Source organism: Sturnira hondurensis, unplaced genomic scaffold, assembly GCF_014824575.4.
Source record: "Sturnira hondurensis isolate 20B ecotype Veracruz unplaced genomic scaffold, ASM1482457v3 Scaffold0022908, whole genome shotgun sequence".
Lineage (NCBI taxonomy): Eukaryota > Metazoa > Chordata > Mammalia > Chiroptera > Phyllostomidae > Sturnira > Sturnira hondurensis.
The window spans coordinates 2,962,899-2,982,714 of record NW_028095539.1 but is presented as its reverse complement, the minus strand read 5'-3'; the positions used below and the strand labels follow the sequence as shown (position 1 = coordinate 2,982,714).

The 19,816-nt window shown below is 51.6% G+C and overlaps 1 protein-coding gene across 3 annotated transcripts in view; it reads right to left on the bottom strand.

The window, feature by feature from the left end:
• MVB12B (multivesicular body subunit 12B) overlaps positions 1 to 19,816 on the bottom strand; it is a 151,636-nt gene that overhangs the window by 75,548 nt on the left and 56,272 nt on the right. For all 3 annotated transcript variants that reach the window (XM_037037044.1, XM_037037046.1, XM_037037045.1), the window contains exon 6: positions 18,476 to 18,598. In XM_037037044.1, the coding sequence (XP_036892939.1) occupies positions 18,476 to 18,598 (123 nt within the window). The remainder of the gene's footprint in view (positions 1 to 18,475; positions 18,599 to 19,816) is intronic.

Genomic DNA, 19,816 nt, shown 5'->3' with positions numbered 1-19,816 from the left:
GAGGAGGAAGTGGTACATGCCCTCGAAAGAAACCAGGTCTCTATGATTTGTATGGCCAGTGAGGGCTCCAGCAGCCTCTTGTCACTGAGGTTCTGCAAAAACTAATGAGATCGGAGAAGGGGAACAAAGATTCAGAAGACCACCTACCAAGTGAGGCGAGGGGACTAGAAGGGTAATTCGCACGGCCCACCTTTTGGCCAACACCCAGTCTAGAAATACGTATTCTCGTGAAGGCGTGTGGAAAACGTCCCAGGGCAAGATGAAAAGAACATTACCTCTGGGAAGAATATTTACTGTAGGACACAGAAAAAGCTACCTAGAAAGAACATAGAAATAAAATTCTATAAAACTGAATTAGTAGCACAGTAGATAAGCCCCCAAAGATTTTCCAGGATGCAAAGAATACAGAAATGATAACAATGATCAAGAGTATGGAGAAAAAAAGATATTCTAGGTGTTAGGAAGATATCAGAACAATGAAGATAATAAAAAAGTTTAAAACTTCCCTAATCAAAAATAAAACTAAATATAGAAGCTGATAGGGCTTTTAGCATTCCAAGCAAAATCAATAACATGACTCACAACGAAACCAATCCTGACCTCAAGACTTCATGTCAAGTCACAGTAATCAACACAGTGTGGCCCTGGCAGGATCGATGGAGCAAGACGGAGAATCCAGATACAGAGCCGCATGTACACGATCAATGGAATTTCAACGAAGGTGCCAAGACAATTCAATAGTCTTTTCAACAAACGACGCTGGAGCAACTGGAGAACCACACGTTAAAAGAAACCAAAACCCCCCAAACCTTAATGCTTACCTCACACCGTATACACACACACACACACACACACACACACACAGAAAAAAGCACCCGAGAGCTCTGTGGGGCTATTTCAGAAAAGAGAAAAGGGAAGGAGTAAATTACGAAGTCCAGAAGGCCGAGGGGTTGATATTCTGTTTAAATGCATTTTGATTTAACAGGTGTACCAGGGCGCTTTCTGGAAAAAAACCCAGGAGAGAATCTTTGTGACCTTTGTTTTGGCAAAGATTTCTTAACGAGGACACAAAAAAGCACAGACTATACAAGCTTATCAAATTATACTTTAAACCCTGGCTGGTGTAGCTCAGTGGATTGCATGTGGGCCTGCATACCAAAGTATCGCGGTTCGATTCCCAGTCAGGGCACATGCTTGGGTTGCAGGCCAGTTCCCAGCAGGGGACACACAAGAGGCAACCATACATTGATATTTCTCTCCCTCTCGTCTTCCCTTCTCCTCTAAAGATAAAGAAAGAAAATCTTTTTAAAAAAATTATACTTTAAATATCTGCAGTTTATTGTACATTGAGTATACTTGAGTAAATACTTTCCTGATCTAAAAAACTGTTCAAAAAACCCTAAGTAAAGAAGCCAGCAGGGTGCGCAGTACCGCAGAGAAGGCGAGGAGCAAGACTCGCTGCGGAATGGGCCCTGGCCACAGGGACGGAGGATCTTTCCTCCATCAGACCGACTGCCTGGACACAGTGGGGCCACTGAATGTGGTTGGGGAAGTAAGTTGTGAATCAGAGTTTTCACTCCTTCCAGTTGTCTTTCATATGTGAAGACCACAACAAAAGATCACGTGTGTTCTTTTCTCTGAAAGAAATACGTTTAACAGGCTCCAGGTGCTTTAGAATTAAGACTTCAGAATGGGGAGATGCCGGGACAAAAGGACTGTCATTTACGCCTTCCCTTGGGGAACCAGCCTGAGGGCGTAACGGTAATATAACCTTAGCTGACATTGGCAGGGTGTACCCTTCACACGCAGCATGCGCTCCCCACTGGGATCCTACAGGGAGGCGCCCAGACCGTCTCCTCCGACGGTGGTCTCCTCCGACAGGTGGTCTCCGAGAGGGTCGTCTCCAAGAGGGTCAGCAGCTTGCCTGAGGGGCACAGCTTGGATCTGCACCCCGATGGGGAAAATCCCAAAACTCAGCTCTGGAGCATGACAGTCTACTCAGAACCTGGAAATAACATTATGTCAGACTCAGAATACCTTGCAAACATGTAATGATGTTTGCAGGTTTTCTGGGAGGGGGCAGAAAGGGGGCGGTTTATGTCGTGATTCTGAGTGAGGAACTCGGGACGCAGGCCGTGTGGGGAGAGTGATGTGGGCAGAAGAGGCAGGAACTGTGTCCTTGGCCAGTGTTTATTCAGAGCAATGGATGGGTGAAATGTCCACATAATACTAAGCTAGGGCAGAGCAAGGAGAGAGAGTGAGCCAGATATTTTTATATCAGCCTGGCCAAATCTCAAAGAACAGCTGTCAGGTCAAGAAAGAGAAAAACAAAACAAAACAAAAAAATAACCAACTCCCAAACCAAGTTGCAGAATGACATACAGGATTTAAATCCCACGTGTACCATATACTTTCATGGTCACACATACAGGCCACAGCACAAAAAAGGACCTGAAGGACCAGCCACCCCGCAGTGGTGTCCCCGTGCTGAAGAGGGGGCGGTGACCTGGAGTGGTGCTCGCGGTGTGACCGGCAGAAGTCCCCGAGACGACTGTGTGAATTTCCCACCCCTGCTTTTTCATACTGTTGTATGTGTCCATTTTCTTTCCATGAGAACTTATTCTTCTATTTATCAGGAAGAAAAGACACGGCAACACCAGGAGGCGAAGTCTCCAAGTTGTTGGGAGCGTCAGAAGAGCTGGTACAGGAAAGCGCCCGGCTCCTGGTGCGAAAGGGACCTCTTGTTTTCTAGACAAACGTGCCCGCAGGTGGGCAGGGACCGGCAGGGATGTGCAAAGGAAGGTCACAGAACGCGGCTGGGAGCAGGGAGAGGCAAAGCCACAACGGCCGAGTTAGGTGGTCACGGGGAGAAAGAGCACAGCAAATGGCTGGATGAAATTCTACTTTTTCCCTGCAAACCACCACTGGGAAGAAGTCATCTGTGACACACAGCTTTTGTGCCAGGTGTAAGGACGTGCTTAATGAATGCCATTTAATGAAGAAAAAGGCTCTTATAAAACACCTGGCACAAGCAGGGCTCGGGAGTCACGGGCCAGGGGCCTCTGCTACACCTGCTGGCATTTTAATAAGCACCTTCTCCAGCCTCAGCTCTCCGAGGCTGGTCAGCGGTGTCAGAACGAGGTCCCTGACCATTGCCCACGCTCACTGACAGTTTAGGGAGGCTTACCGCTCAAGGACCATATGCTCAGGTGTTGGAGCACCCGGAAGGTAATTAAAACGAATCACTTTCCGCTGGAAGGGCCTGACTAGCACCCTCCTCGGAGACTTCACCGCCCGGATTCCCGCCCCAGGGCCCCCGCGCTTCCCCACCGAGACTCTGAGTTAGGATTCAGATCTTTGAACACCCGGAGATGGAGAAAATCTTGCCACCTCTGTCTCGTAACTCGGTTCTACTAAAATGGAAACTCAGTGATTGTAATGACTCTGGGCCCTGAGACATTTTCAGGTGTGGCGATTTTTCTTTTCTCCTTGATTTTGGAGCCGACCTCAGACAGAAACCTCCACGTGCAAACTCTGCTGTCGCTTCTCAGGGTGTGATGAGATTTTTGTGTTTTGTTTGTTTCGTAATCGACGCCAGCAAAATCAAGTGAGGTTCTGTAAAATGTAAAACATACCGATTTCCTCTACAATGACACTCATTAGCTCATACACTTCCTAAGCCCAGTCCTGAAACTTAATTTACCCAGTGAAACGAGGCCCTTTAAGGGGAAGCAGACCGCGGCACCAGCAGGCACATGGGGCTGTGGTTGGTTCGGTCCACCGGTTTTTCACGGAGCTCCTGCCATGTGCCAAGCACCGTGTTTGGCACTGAGGTGGTTTTAAAAAACTGAATGATGAATGTATTATTAGTAGGGGAAGGAGCCAACTGAAAAGCTACAGACTGTGATTTCAACCATACGACATTCTGAAAAAGGCAAAACTACAGAGACAGCAAAAATAGCAGTGGCTGCCAGAGGGGGCGAGGAAGGAGAGGCACAGGCAGAACACAAAATTGGGGGGCAGTGAGAATCCTCCTCATGATGCCGTAACGCTGGACACACACTGTTGTACATTTGTCTAAACCCCCAGAACAGACGACTCCGAGTGTGACCCCCGCGGTAAACCGTGGACTTCGGGTGATTGTGACGTAGTCAGTGCAGGTTCACCTGATTTAAAAAAAAAAAGGCCCATTCTGGTGATTGAGGTTGAGTGACTTCTTCCTCTCAATTTTGATGTACACTTAAGACTTCTCTAAGAGAATAAAACATGTAAACAAACAACCCCCCCAGAAGAACATAAAAACAAAAACAAAAACCAAGTGAGACACATATCTTTCCCCATTTAAGAAAGTAAACTGAAACACAAACATAAGTCCCCTAAATTATAAGGTAAAAAGCTCTAAGTGTCAGAAGATGTGCAAACAAAAGAGCGTAAGGTCACAGGCTTTAATTTAGGAGCAACGGCAACAAGCAAAAGGACACAGCACAAGCCTGTCGAGTGCGGGTGGCGCACCCAGAGACGGGAGCCGTGGTCCCTCCCGCCGGGAGGAGAGACTGGCCCAAGGAGCAAAGACCTGAGCAATGAAATGGTAATTCACATGTCAAGACAGACCTAAGAGCTGTCACAACGTACAATACCGGCAACGAGGGCTTCTGGAGTCAGAAATGAGAGGTGACTTCCAACTCTGATGGCTGGGGGTGGCTTTGTCAGGGAGGGGCACTGAGGGCTGTGCTCCCATGGCCACCGTGGCCACGACAGTTTCCGATTCCTGGGCACTCACACTGTTCTCCACGCTTCACGCTCACCTCCCGCCTTTACAAGCCAGCAAAGTAAGCTTTATTCTACAGGTGGGGGGCTGGGGAGGGGGCTCAGAGAGGTTGAGAAACTTGTGTGCCCAAGGCCACAAAGCTAAGGAGACGGGCTGAGCTAGAATTCAGGTGTAGGCGTTTTCCACGATGCCACGTTACTCTGCCCAGACAACGCAGGCACAAAGTGAGTGTAATGCAGACTTGTTCATTTTCCACTCAAGCAACCCATTTGCCACGATCAGTGGAAGTGCAGCCTACCAACCCGACTGTATGATGAGTTTTCCTCATGGGCAACGCAGACACACACGCGCCCCCCAGACGAACCACTCTGCACCGGACAACCGAGGAAATCACAATTCCAAACTCTGCAAGTTCCTAAACACAGAGCTTTAAAGTATGTGCTGCGCAGCAGCATATGGCAAATCAATTACTAGTTTAAATCTTAAAACAAAAACATGGCAAGTGCGGTGCAGAAATAATCAAGAACAACGGTTTGGTTTAGATTACAGCGAGCCGCCAGAGTTTTGAATACAATAAATCATCATTCCAGGCAATGGGAAGCCATATTGACACTTATTCCTAATTTGAATATTTAATTAGGGTGAAGTTCTTCATCAAATTATCGCAGAACTGGGAGAAAGCCTGGAAGACTCACAATTACTACCTTAACCCCTTACCAGCTGCTCCCCTGTGAGCGCAGCGACTCTGTGCCCGCTCTGCAGGGAGGGGTGCCCGCGCCCACAGGCCGACCTGCGGCCCTCGGAGCGGCACGTCGGTGACTGAAGCCACCGCTGGGGCAGGAAGGAGCCCGCAGGTGGCAACAGAAAGGTCTGAGGCACGCCATGCTCCAACGTGAGCTCTGGACAGACAGCACAGGCACAGGTGCCGCTGCCCCCCGACTCAGCTCTCACAACGCTCCTGCAAAGAGGGGCTTCTCACCCGCACTTCACAGAAGGGGACACGGGAGCTCAGCGGGGGAATGTGTCTTGCTCAAAGTAACAGTGGCTGTGAGGTGTAAAACTGGCCACGTTCCTCATCTCTCTCTCTCTCTCTCACACACACACCCTTGTGCCTACCAAAAATAGTGACAAGAAGAAGAACACTAAAGGTCAGCAACAACACATCCAAAGCTGTATTTTGGGTCTTCGGCCTCATGCAAACAAACGGCAGGGACAGGCAGCCAAACGCAGGCCTGATCAACCAGCACCCTAAAATGTAACTCTTGGACTCAAAATGCACCACTGAGCTTCCCTGGATGGGGGTGGGGGTGGGGCAGGATGACGCTGTGGACAGGTGAGAGGCAGCAGGCTCAGGGGCACGTGCAGCCACTCCGAGGCAAGGCGCCGAGGTGGCGGGAACTCCGCTGGTGTCCAAGGGGAGAGAAATGCCAGTAACAGGATGAGAAAATGTGACTTTATTTTTCTTCTTTCCATACGGTAACAGCTCAACAGTAGCATTTATAACTATTTAACAGTTTAGACAAGGGAGAAGATTTCCAGAAAGCCCTCTTGCTCACTATATGAAGAGTGTTACTGACATTTCATGGACACCATGTGATTCTGCCTGACCAAAATCACATTTTCCCTCACAATCTCCCCCAAGGACCGGAGGCTGACTTCGCACGCTGCACTCGGCTATGGTGGGCCTAAAGACCTTTCTGCTCCCCGTCTCCACTGAGATGCTAAGAACGAGGGGCACCCCGAGAGTTTCAGATGAGCAATTTTCTCTCAAAAGCTTGAGATGGGTTCAGGTACCCTCTTGTGAAAACCATCGACGCTCCATCTGCAATGGCTACTTCCAGCAGGAAGCTGATCCTTGGACAGAAGGACAGAGCAGCCCACGCAGCCCTGGGCTCGGCCCCCTGCCTGTGCCGGGCTGGCGGAGGGAGGCCCAGGAACCGCAGGCCACGCTCCGGACCTGCTCGTTGCGGGAGCAAATGGCGTCAGGCACTTTGCAACTTTTCCTTTGTATATTGCATTAATCCATATAAGAAAATCTCTTTTAATGAGGAGTGATGTAGTTACAAACTCTCCAGAGCCGTAATTAGAGCAAACTAATTGAAGTTGTGTTTTGACACACTTTCCAAATTCACGGGTGCGGGATGACATACTCACAACACCGCGGCCGCACAGCCCCGGCGACGGCAGAATCATTAGGCTAATAACGCTTATTTGCATTCGTATCATGCCGGCAGCTCTCCCTTAAACACTGTTTCTACTATTGCTCCTTTGCTGTAAGTTTCCACGGAAAGATATTAACAGTAATTATTAGTACTTCGGTGGAATTTTAATGTTAAAGAATAACAGCCTCCGTGGACATATACACTGAATGCCGACTCTTTGTCTTAACCACCATCAGGAGGTCCGGGGGTCTTCCGCTGTGCCCCCCACCAGTCCAGGGGTGGCAACAGGCCTCCGGCTTCCTTTAGGCCAGTGGCTCAGAGCCTACACCCAGTGGACACTGGACTCAGGGTTTCTGAACTATTCTGTCTCAAATGTCTGACAAGGAAAAAAATCTTTTCTTTTTTCTTTTTTTACACATATTAAAATGAAACAGTTAAGGAGAAATTTTTTCCAAGCACTTAAAAAAAATCAACAGTTTACAACACGGTCTTTGGTAATAATGCTAACAAGCTCCAGGAGCACAAGCAGGCTGGAGCACGCCCCCCCCCACCCCGCCCGGCTCCTCTCTCTGTAATTAAAGACAGACTTGGAATAATGAGAACGTGAGGAAGGCTGGCGGGGTGGGGCGGTCCTGCTCTGTCCCTCCAGAGGTCCTGTCTGCCACCAAGAAGGCCAGTTCTTTGGATGCTTAACTCTGACACTCACACCCAGAGAGGAGGACGAGACAGTTCTAAATAATGGTTATTAATGACGCCCTCCTCTGAAGTGACAAATTGCATCTGAAACTCAGACTCGAAGAGGTGTGAAGAGTGAACAGAATGTGACAGGAAATGCCAGTGGGCACACAGTTCCCCCTCACTCTGTGAGAGAGAAAAGCAGGACCCAAGAAAACAACCAGGGTCAAGGGCAGTGACCAAGCCACCCCTCCCCCAGGGAGCTCCCGGCAGCAGCCTGCTCATGCTGGGGACCAAGGGCAGTAAAAACGCCCCGGTCTCGCCTCAGAGCGGCGAGTGTAAGTGCTGGGCACACAGTGTCCGGAGGCCAGACTGGGCCCAGCTCTGCCTCTGGCCACGTGCTGGGCATTGAGTCACTTCCCAGGGTCCCCCACTGGAGTCTCGAGACTGGGCTTCTACAGATATTTTGGAATCAAACCAAACCAAACCAAAACACAACCACATCATTTCCGATTCATAATTCAGGAGAAAATGGGGGCAAATGATTGCTTTGTCTTAACTAAAAATGCACACTAGTGTTGAATTCCAACTACTCAGATTTCAGGATGGACGTTTACTCTCAGCCCGGGAAGGTCTGACTGCGTGAGGGAAAACGCTTCCTTAGAAAAATGCAAGAACTGTGCTCCATTAGAGCCTGGGAGGGTTTGGTGCTTAAATTACCATCCTGGTACCAATGTGCTATTTTTCAAGACACCGATTACTTAAAAGAAAAGGAAAAGGAAACTACCTTTCATAGCTGCAGCAACACTCCGAATCACGGTATGTGCTCACCACAGTTAGTTTTTATTGCACTTGAACTCAGCAATGGCAACACATCTACCCTCTATGTAAAAGGAACGAAGGAAAGAGCCGCGGCTGGGGCCACGGGCACCGCACTACCATTCCAGATGAGCAGGCCCGACCTTATAAACTGAAATATTTAAAGAGTCGCTAAACCCCACTGACCCAACCTTTAAAAACAAGGAACATATGGGCACGGCTAGCTTTCATCTTCTTCCAGCCTACTAAAATACCCGCTTTTCCTAACTCCAAGAGGAGGGAGGCTGCCAGACTCAGATTTATAAAAGGCCGGCCGCATGCGCGAGTGTCCAGACCCGAAACAAAGGACCCTGACAAGGAACCCGAGGCAACATTCTCCTCCCGGCTCACCCCCGAAGTCCGGGGAAGACGATCTGTTCCACAAAGTCAGGCGATGACTGACAGGTGAAAGGCCGCCACAGTCTGCGATATCCACGCCCACCTTTGGTGCACCCACTGGGGTGCACACACGGAGGCGGAGTCCCCAGATTCAGGAAGCCTTGAGGCTCCCTGACTGCGGGGAGGACCTGGGCTCTGGTCCTGCCTCCTCCACATCCCGGTGGGCTGCCCTTGGGTGGGTCAGCCACCGTCTCTCTGAGCTTCCATCTCCCCATCTGCTGGGATGAGGACACGGTGGCGCGCCTCGCCGCCCGGTTGGAAAGAGGAAAACAACTCTCACGAAATGTTTACATGATGCCTGGCACAAGAAGCTCAAACAATTGTAGCCGAAATAATGATAATGGCGGTGATAACTGTATTTATTCTCATAATAATAAGTATTAATATTATTATCCAACTGGAAATACAACATCTGCTGCTCAAGTTCATTGCTGCCCTCCCCACAGGCAGAAGCCCGACTCAAGTAAATCCAAAGGCCTTTGAAATGCTACTGCAAGCAAAGAATTTTGTTAAATATCCAAATTAATAATTGAAACCCTGCCTTGAGACAGAATGGCATGGGGGCCGGCGGTGGGTGGTAAAGTCTCGGGAAATACCGCTTGTTTAACACCCATTTCTACTTTGTTTGGCGGCTGGACTCACACTGAGAGGCCCGGGTGAAATATTCCATAGAGCTACCTGCAAATAGACTGTCAGCCTCCACTCTGATAAAAGGTAAAACACCCTCCACTAAATGGCCTGGCTCACAAAACCGACCCTGAAGTGAACTGATAAATCTGTCCTGACACACCGAGAACTATTTTCATAATCCTGAAAAAGGTCTTTCTCCAAACCCCGGAGCGTAACTGGCTGCACACAGAGCTCCCGGGCCTGGCCCGGCCCCAGCCTGGGAGGGGTCACTCTGCGTTCACAGCCCTGCTTCCAGGACAGCAAAAGGAGGCCCGTGCAACCCCCAGAGCCACCCCCCAAATCAGACACTCATAAAGTCGCCCAGGTTGCGAAGATGCCACATTTACAAGCAGCAAATGCCTCGTCAGAATCCGAGGTGTGAGGGCGAGAGCCGAGAAGGCGGCGCAGAGGTGGGAGCCGTGTTGACGAACAGTCCATTCTTCATTAAACAGAAGCTCTGACTTCCCAAGAAGCCACATTAAAAATTAATATCAAAAAGTGTATTGCTCAGCCTAAACTCATCATTCATATCTAACAATACCAAACTGCATTCTAATGAAATTTTGCCTTCAAAATTACCCTGCCGACAAAACAGAGTTTGATCTTGTTGCAAAGGCAGCCACCGCTCAGTGACACGGGCATTTGAGAGAGACTTAAGTAACTGCCCTCTGTCGGTCTCTTTCACACCACTCCGCTAATCACCAGAATAAATCAAACTGCCTGTAACCACGCTTAGTCGTGGGCTTGGACGCCCTTCGAGGGCCCGTGGTGCTGAGACCCCACTGGGCATGCCTGCGAGTTCTCCTTCGTCATCCACTACAGCTCGGGGGGACTGGACCCCCGCCACCGTTTGCAGGTCTCCCTGGGAACGCAGACAGCTCTGGTGGCTCCTGGCCAGGGGAACCCGGGGGAACCCACTCCCCCGCCCACCGCGCAGGGACTCAGGTCGTCCTCATGGCTGGCTGGGCAGGGCCCGGAAAAGTTGCCTGCGAAGGCAGCCCCGGCCACCGGCCCCAGGCTCAGCTCCCTGATGAGGTGATTCACAGCCAGGGACGACCCTGTGACCCTCCGTCATCCAAAGGTGGCTTACCTGCTTGGGCTCACATCCCAGCTCTGACACTTAGCTGTGTGTCTCTGGGGAAAGGAATTTAACCCCCGATCTCTGTTTCCTCCTCTTCGAATGGAGGTGATAATAGTGCTTGACCCAAAGAGCTGTTATTAGAATCAAGTGAATTGTTATTTCTAAAGCACTCGGAAGTCTCACAGCTAAGAAACGAAATATAAGGAAGGATGGACAGACCGAACATGTGACAGGAACGATGGACAAATACATGATACCTGGTCGTATGCACCTGAGCCAGATCACTTTATACACCCCATAAACATTTCCTGAGTGCCTATCCTGCGTCAGGCGCCTGGAACTCAAAGGTCCCAGCTGTTTTGGTGCCACACCTGCTCCACTGACCGCGTACTGTGCGTGTCAGGTGAGACAACACAGTTGAAGTACCTGCTGATTCTGACGCACCGTGATGCAGTGTCACCACTGCCACGCTTTCTGCGTGACTGGCCTCTCAGGCTTTCCAGGAGATAAAGGGACATGGGAACCCATGTCCTTGTCAAGCAGCTGATCCAGTTGTTAGACCAACACAGACGCGGGGCAGACAGGGCACCTGGGAGGCCGCCCCGTCTGAGCAGGGGGCGGCTGCAGGGGAAGGAGGGGCCGAGCAGCAGGGGCCCGGCTTCCCAGAAGGGCCGCACCGGGTGTGGAGGTGGACAGGGCAGGCCCCGGCCTTCAGGAGGGCAGGGCCCAGCACGAGGTGCAGCACACAGCACTGGCCACATCCTTCTGGAGTGAGGATGACGAGGGGGGCAGGAGGGGACTCGCCTGGCTGACCCGGTGAGATGAGCGTCAGTCAGCAGGAAGCCAGTGTCCCACAGAGAAAAAGAACGAGTGTGTTTGAAACCCCAACAGGATGGCAGGACACCCAGGGCTTTAAAGTTACGGGCAAAGAACACAGATGTGGGCTAAATGACACCCGAGCGTCCAGAGCCCAGCATGGAGCCTGACTTAAATCCCACGTTCAGGCCCCACCCTCTGGAGGGCCCTTCTCGGAGACCCCTGGCGGTGGGAGCCTCGACCGGAGCTGTGGGAGGGGGCACTGCAGAGTGCAGACCATTCACACGCACAGTGCCTGCTGGTGCCCCTGTAGTGGGGAACACCTGCGTTCCGGTCTGTCTTACAAGGGGTGTCACATTAAGGAAGGATATGAAAACGTGTGTCCCATCTCCAGAGGGAGACCAAGAAATAAGTGTGTGTGGTTTTTGTGTGAAGAAAAGGCAGGTGTATTATTCCGAGTGAAGCCAGACCCGGCTGTGCCTGGGCACGGCCTGTGGACGTCAGAGGTCCCCAGGCCCTCCTTTAATGGGACTGGGGATGGGGTGGGCAGAGCACCCCCTCCCCCTGGCTCCTCTGCCCCCAAACCATTGCTTGCTACCATGAAGGCGGAGCTCACAGGTCCAAGTCATTATCTGTTTACTGTCAGGAAAAAAAATTCACTGGCATCCGCCCAGGGCCTTGCCTTCCAATCTAACCCTGATGCAGGACACCGGCGGCCCTTCTTGGAAACGATGAACCTTACAGCAGGGGACAGCCTTCAGCCTAAAATACAATTCCCTCCAGTCCTCGGGGCTGAGCCTTCTCCTGTGAAACCTATGGGGGTGGGGGTGGGGGCGGGGGCTGCCGGGCCTCTCAGAGGCAATGACACCTGCACCAAACCTCTGTCACTCAGGATGGGCAGCGTCCCCTCGACAGGAAAAAGGGGACTCGGCCTCCCTGATCTGTGCTACTCCGGGCCTCTCATTCCAGCCCTGAAACAACAGCAGGTGACAGGTGTCACCTGTGGTACAAAGACCACCTTGTATTTGAACAGTGACAGAAAGCGGCCTGAGGGTTTCAGGGCGTCAGCTTGGACAACAGGACTCCAGCTGCTGAGCGAGGGCTCATTCTGCAGGTTGATCCGGTGGCAGAGTCGACCTCACATCACAGGAAGGTGGGGTCAGTGCGGCCTGGATGGAGCTCAGCAGCTCTGGGAGCCCGACAACGGGTGTGATGGGGATGAGCTGGGCACGCACGACCTGAATTCTTGAGCGCGGCCTGGTTTTCCTCTCTGTCAGGAAGTGCCATTAACCTTTTAGATGACAGCCCGAGACCGGGATGGCGGAAGAATATTTGAGGTCAGCGAGGATCTGCGCTCTCAAAACCTGACATCGACGTGCAACAGTTGTGACTGAATCCCGGTGTCCCTGAAAGGAAGACTAAATGCATGTGACAGATCTTCTGCAATCAAAATGCCCCATTTCCCAGAGTATCTGTCACAGATTGATAACATCCATGCAAAAAGTTAAGTACAATTATGTCTGTCACTGAGAAACATACTTCGGAACCTGTGACTGACATCTCGCTGGAAGCTGACAAATCACTGGAAGATTATGGAACAACTCGGAGAGGCGCCTCGCACCCTGCGAGGGAAGCTCCCTGACCGACTCCTGGGAGCGGCTCCCCGGGGGCCCCACCGCGCAGGTGCAGGCTGCCGCGCAGGACTCAACAGCTGGGAAAGGAGCTGTGTGCTCTGTGGCTCTGGGAGGGAAGGTGACACTTTCTCCTGGGAGAGGGACAATGTCAGTGGAGGGTCACAGGACGTGCCCATAGCCCGAGGTAGGACCTGAGGAGAGACACGGGCGCTGGGACCGAGGAAGGACATGGCTACTAGATGGGGGAGAGCTTGGGGACAGGCACCCACTGCTCTGCATACTCCCGCCCCCTAAGTCACCCTTGGTGAGGCACGTGCTGCTGTAACCCGCAGGCCTCCTGAATCCGAACTTCTGAGGGGGGGGACAGGGACGATGACACATTTCTTCCAGTCTGAAGGATCCAAATGCTGCGGCGTGACTTGCCTGCAGCTGGGAAAGCATGACCTCTCAGGTCGGCTTCTTCAAGGCCACGGCTTTTTACTTTTGGGAAGCTTTCTTATTCATTTTTTAAAATGTTAATTAAGCCCACATCTACCTCCTTATGACTTCAGTCCAGCTGAACTAATTTCGCCTCTGGGACTTCCAATGACCCTCCCCACCTGGAAACACTGCTTAAATCTTCTACTTACATGCATGTGAGTTGGGCAACTCTTACAGGGTGGTACATAGCAGTGGACGTGACCCTTTCTATAGAGCTCAATGGCATGGGATACTGCCTGAGGGGATGTGCCCCGCTGTGCACATGAAGTTGCATTCTACACCACCTATGCTCACGCCCGGTCGTTTTGCATGAGCCAGTGCTTAGGCAGGTCTCCTCACTCAGGTTTGTATGCAACCAACGGTCTGAACCTCAGGAGGCCCTGCCCCTGGCTGCCCAGCACCTTCCATCTCCTGGCTCCCTCGGGCTGTTCGAACTGTGGAGGAGGTGGGGGGGATCGATTCTGTCGCTCAGAACTCCTGCTCTCCCTAATGACTATGTGTCATCTGCAAATTTGATAAGCACGCTTCTGATGTCTTCATCAAGCCACTGGTTCTGCAGTGGAGCGGGCGGGGGGAGCATCTACCTCACACATGTCCCACCAGGGGCCCCGTCGGGACCACACAGGCCTCCCATTTGTCCACCCACAGGGCTACCGGCGGCGCACGGTCACTGGTGACTGCCCCTGCCTCCCAGGGCTTTTCCAAACCGCGCTACTGGCGGCAGCAGAGCCTTATCTTCCCAGCAGAACCATCAGTGAGATCCAGAGTGTGAGAGAGGAGTGAAGGGCTGATCTGGCTGCAGCTGCAAGGTGCTTTCTGTATCTGCACCCTGACCCAAGGCAGGGGCACGGAAGAGAATCAGAAGAGCTGTACCAGCCCTAACCAGTGTGGTTCAGTTGCCTGGAGTGTCGTCTCATTACCAAAAGGCTGCGGGTTCGATCCCCAATGTGGGAGGCAACCAATAGGTGCTTCTCCCTCTCACTCATGTTTCTCTCTGTCTAAAAGCAATAAAAAAATGTCCTCGGGTAAGGATTTAAAAATTTGTTTTTTCAAAAGAAAGAAAAGCTGAGGCCAACCCAGAAGAGAGAAGGTGAGGTGACCACAGGGAGCCGTGCCGCAGCCCTGAGGCCAGCGCGGTCCTGCTGACCAAGCTGTGTGCGGTGGATGGGCAGAGGGCAGAGCAGCGCTGACAGAGAACACGGAGGCTCCGAGCTCCTGGAAGAAGCGGCATAACCTTCTTCACCTGGAAACTCAGAGGCGTGAGTGGGCGGGGGATGTCTGTGTGTGAGATAAAGGTTCGCTGAGTGAGGAAGAGGAGCTCTAACCTAAATCTAATTCCATGTCTAAAGAGACATCTAAACCTGTCTTTCGCCACAAACGTCACCAAACACTGGGTCCAATTCACCAGATACAGCCAGGGGCAGCCTCAGCCCCCGGGGGGCCTGCCCACTGTGAAGGGACGCCATGGTCTCTGGCCCACAGGTAGCGCTCTCTGAGCGACAGGAGGGACAGAGAAGGCAGTTCTGCTGAGACCAGCAGGCTCTCTGGTGACGACCCATTATCTCCGAAAAGGCTGCCAACTGCCCCTTTTGTCTGAGTGGAGCTGGGGATCAGAGCTCTCCAAAAACGGGCAGGGAATTCTTTGCAATGAGTAACAACACAGGAAATGGAGGCAGAGCGCACAATTCTAGCTTCCCAGATGAAGGCTCAAGACCAGGAGAGCAATAGGTCTGCTCCTGGCCCAGCCCCCTTGTTCCCTTGCAGTCCCCACAAGGGATTTGCTGGGAAAAGAGCCTGTCCCCACTGCCGCCCCCAGTTTGGTCAGTAGAGGGCGCTGCATCACCACACTCTCACTCAGCCTTCGCCCAGCAGCCTGATCCTGGCGTCCACACAAAGACCAAGCTTGAAGAAGTATTTCTCACGCTTGCGGTTCAATACTACACAAGAAAGCAGCAGCAAAACACAAACTGATATCACCTATGTAAAAAGTACACAGACAATTGACTTGAACGAAATACCATCCAAGGTTATGCACCTTAGCTCACTGGAAATGGGATTCCTGTAGGTCCATCGTTTCCTATTCCCTGTCAATTTTCTACAAGTTTGTATTATATTCATAATCAGAAAAACCTCCAGGATTGCTCAGGGGCTTGGGAGTCATGGGGGTGGCGGAGAAGCAACGTGAGGTCTTAGGCTGTTGGAGAAGTGTTTTTGCAAAACTGAATATGTGCCTGGATCTGAGCCAAGTGCTGGGAAATAACGGGACATGGTCCCCCCACCCCCATCCTCAGGAAGGTCACAACATGACCACAACACAAAGTGAAGGCATAACAGCGGAGAGGCGCTCAGAAAAGAGAGCCCAGGCACAGGCTCAGCACTGTTGTGTTCAGGGAAGGCTTCCTGCAAGAGGAGGCATTTGAGCTGCTATCTAAGGCAGGGATGTGAGACGGCTGATGCACAGGTGTCCACACAAGTAAAGACACAGAAGCACGAAACAGGAAGGGAAGAAGAGGCTACCAGTTCAGCTTGAAGTGTGAGGCTCTGGGATGGGAGAGAAGAGCAGACGTGATGGGAGCCCCCGCTCTGCGGGGCCTCTGCAGGGCCTGTCCCACCACACTGGGAACGCAAGGATGGCCCGGCTCACCGCCAGAGAGAAAGCTGTCAGATTCCTCAGCGGGCGAGATTACAGAGACCTGAAGCCTCAAGGAATAACGTAACATACTCATTGTTTCATAAATCTTCAATGGAAAATTTGAATAGTCAGCATTTCATTTTTTAAAAAAACCAAAGACACTGGATAAGGAAACAATATAAAAACCAAAGGCACAACCCCGCTGCACTGATGAGGCTCCTGTGGGTGCGCGTGGCCCCTGCAAATCACGGCACAGCAAGTGGAGGGCTTGGGGCAGACAAGCGTTTTTTACCGGGAAGCACCAATGCAACATTCGATTATCCTACTGCGTCCTGGCTGACTTAACTCAACCAAATTAGAATACATTTTATATTGACTATTTTGACATTTGTTTTATTTGTCAAGTAAAACAAAACGGATCCAATTTCCCTGCAACCATTGTAAACCATAAAATGCACAACGAGAGGTTATAAACTATGTAAGCCTTATAACACTACCTCCAGTTCTGCCCGGAGCCCCACGGCCTGGGTTCTGGGCCTTTGTCTTCAGTGGCTTGTGGCTGTGCTGCGCCACCAGCAGGCCCGCTGCCGGGGGACCAGGCCTCCTGCTTTAACGGGGGAAATAGCGCCCTTTCTTCATCGGACAGAGAGGTAAAGCCTGCCCTGAGGTGGTGCCAGTTTCTAGGGCCTCCCAAGCCACATCACGTCGATAGGGGGCAACTGTTAGCTACTCCGGGGATGAGTCTAAGCTGACCCTGACCACAGGTGCCGACCCCGAGCACAGGTGACAGTGACCGCAGCTGTGACAGAGCTCTGGGTAGTGAGAAAAAGGACCAAACAAGCCTAAACCAAACAGACTCTCAGCTGCCCCACCTGCAACTCTGAGAAGTTCACTGGCTTTTCGCATCTTTCCCTATCACAGGAAACAGACTGCTTCTGAAGTTTTGGGTTACTCCAGGGGTAAAGTTTGAAGTCCTCCCTCGGTTTGTGAGGTCATCAGGAGAAAGCCCACATCGTCCAGGTGGGGGATGTCCCGAACAGAGAGCCCTCTGAGCTGCTGGCTCCCGACAGCGCCTTCTTCCAAGAGAGGTGGATGCTCGGAGAAGAGGGCGGCGGCGGCCACGCCACCCTCAGCACCTCCGGGAGGGCGGGGTGTGGGTTGTGGAGGTCAGCAGGGGGAGCTCGCCAGTGACTGTTTTGCCCTGTTTCCAACACACCTTGTTCATCTCCAGTCACCCAGGTGGAAGCTTCTAGATCCATTCTCATTTATGTGCCATCAATCCCCAAACCATGCCGCCTCACCGATTCTTTCTTGTTTTACTTGCTTTTGCAGTCCCTTTCTCAAACTGAATCCATCGCTGCTGTTTGTTCCTGGTCCTCAAATAAGTTACTTTAGTGGCGTTGGAGTATTTTCAGGTGGCGGGATTCTTTTTCCCACCTGCTTCTCACAGGAAGTGTGGAGACCATTTCTACCTCTGTGACGACTGAAATCGGTCGCAGAGAGCCCGTTTGCTGTCCCAAGTTTCTTTGTGGAAGCAGTGGTTAAAATTAACAGCCCCCGAGCCCCGACTGCCCCCGCTCAGCTGCCTGAGCGTGGTCCCACAAAGCGAAAGGTCGCTGATTCAATCCCCACTCAGGGCACCTGCCTGGGTTGCAGGCCAGGTCCCCATTTGGGGGCGTGTGAGAGGTACCTGATTGATGTTCCACACACTGATGTTTCTCTCCCTCAGTTCCTCCCTCCCTTCTCCTCTAAGACTAAATAAATAAAATCTTTAAGATGAAAAACCAAACAGAAACTAACATCCCCTGAAAAATTTCTCACTATTGTCTCATATCCAAACTACTCATTTCTTAGTTGATGCTCACTGGGAAAAGAAGCAATATACAAACGAACATAATTACTTACCAACCCTCCTGGGTTTCCAGTGAGTTGCTGGCCGAGGAAGAGAAGGAATGCCACCTCCTCCCGGCCAGCGCTCCCAGCCACGCGGCTGCAGGGCCTGTGCGAGTGCAAGGGGAGCTCCTCAGAGCAGCCAGCCAGGTTAAAGCTGCGTAGGCGGCTGTTCTCACAGCCTTCCAAATACATGCAGAATAGAACACAGAACGGCCTTTACAGTCAAGTACCACGAAGACTTCTAATTGGATTTTTAAAAACCCCCTCCGGAGGTGCACTGCTTCTGCACCATTTCAGCAGAAGCTACACGGAAGGGCTCTACGACGCTGTGTCTCGGGACCCTGGGGACCCCGAACCGCGCGACGGCAGCACGCGTGGCAGCGCAGGATGCCACGGACGAGGCCTCACCTGGGAAGGCTGGGGGCTGGGGTGGAGGCAGCTGATGACTGGGAAGGCGTTGTGGGCTGAGAGGAGTCGTGATTCCTTGGCACTCTGCCCATGCGGTACCAGATTCCCATGCTGTTGAGTTCCCTTTGGGAGAAGAGAGAGATCTTCACAGCACTGTTCAGCACACGGCACTTACCCAAGTGACACGGCCAACCAGCTCCTCGAAAAGAATCACACCCTCAAACACCAGGGAATCGGTTCTTGCCACAGATTGGTGACATCACCTCTCTGTGCTCCGGGGAGGTCATAGTTCAGAGCCAAATGTGAGGGCGGCTGTGCCAACCAGGCAGGCCTTTATGGCACGGCCTCTGCTTCACCACCCAGAACTGGCCTTCCTACAGCACGACTGCATTTCCTGGGCATGGAAAAGTAGCGCCCCTCCCAGACAGGCCCCAGCTACAGGGGGAGCTCCTTACAGCCACATGTCACCAGCCGTCGGACTCATTCTCAGGGCCAGCTTGGGAGGCACCTTCCGACCACGAGGCACATGCCCCCTTGGCCTGGACACAAAGGGGCCTGGGACGTGACATGCCTGCCCAGCGAAGCCAGCTGCACACCACGGCCACGAGTACTTATGAGACGGGTTTGTTCTGAGGAATTGTTAACGAGATTATTTCAGCCGCATCCAACTTACGACTTCTGAATGGCCCCCCAGAACTGTACCTTGGGATACACAGGAATATCATCATCTCTTAAAAAAATGAGAGCAGATATATTCCGGGGGATACTTCTAGTAGCTTCTCAGGACTCTACGGGGACGACTGGAAACCACACTCACACCTCATTAGATGGGTGGCTGACTCCTGCGGCTGCACCGACCCGACCGCCGCTCGGCGGGGCCCCGGGGTCAGGCCGTGGTGGAGCCGTTCGTGCTCTGAGGCTTCCGTCTCCCCGAGCCGACCACCCAACCCTTGCAGAGTAACATGCGGACTTGCGCCCGTTTTTCTTAAAAACGGGCATGTGTCCTAGAGTTCTGAACTGGATTCTCTTTCCTTACTTAAAAATAACACTGAAATTGTCTGCCTCTAGAAAAGAATTTTTGCCCCAAGATGAAATAAAATATACTTTATTTAGCAGTTTTTTCAAAGTGATATAAAAAAGACAGAAGATTCTAGTTTCGATTATTAAGACATACATCAATGGTAAGGGTCTATTCCTCAGAATTTTTAAAACTGGTTTATAATTGAATCTTTCAGAGTTGTACAGTAATTAAAAATACACAGTTAACTGAAATTAAACTTTAAACTTTCATCATTAAATTGTTGGCTTCTACTATTTGTATGTAAATGGCTACTTCTGAGG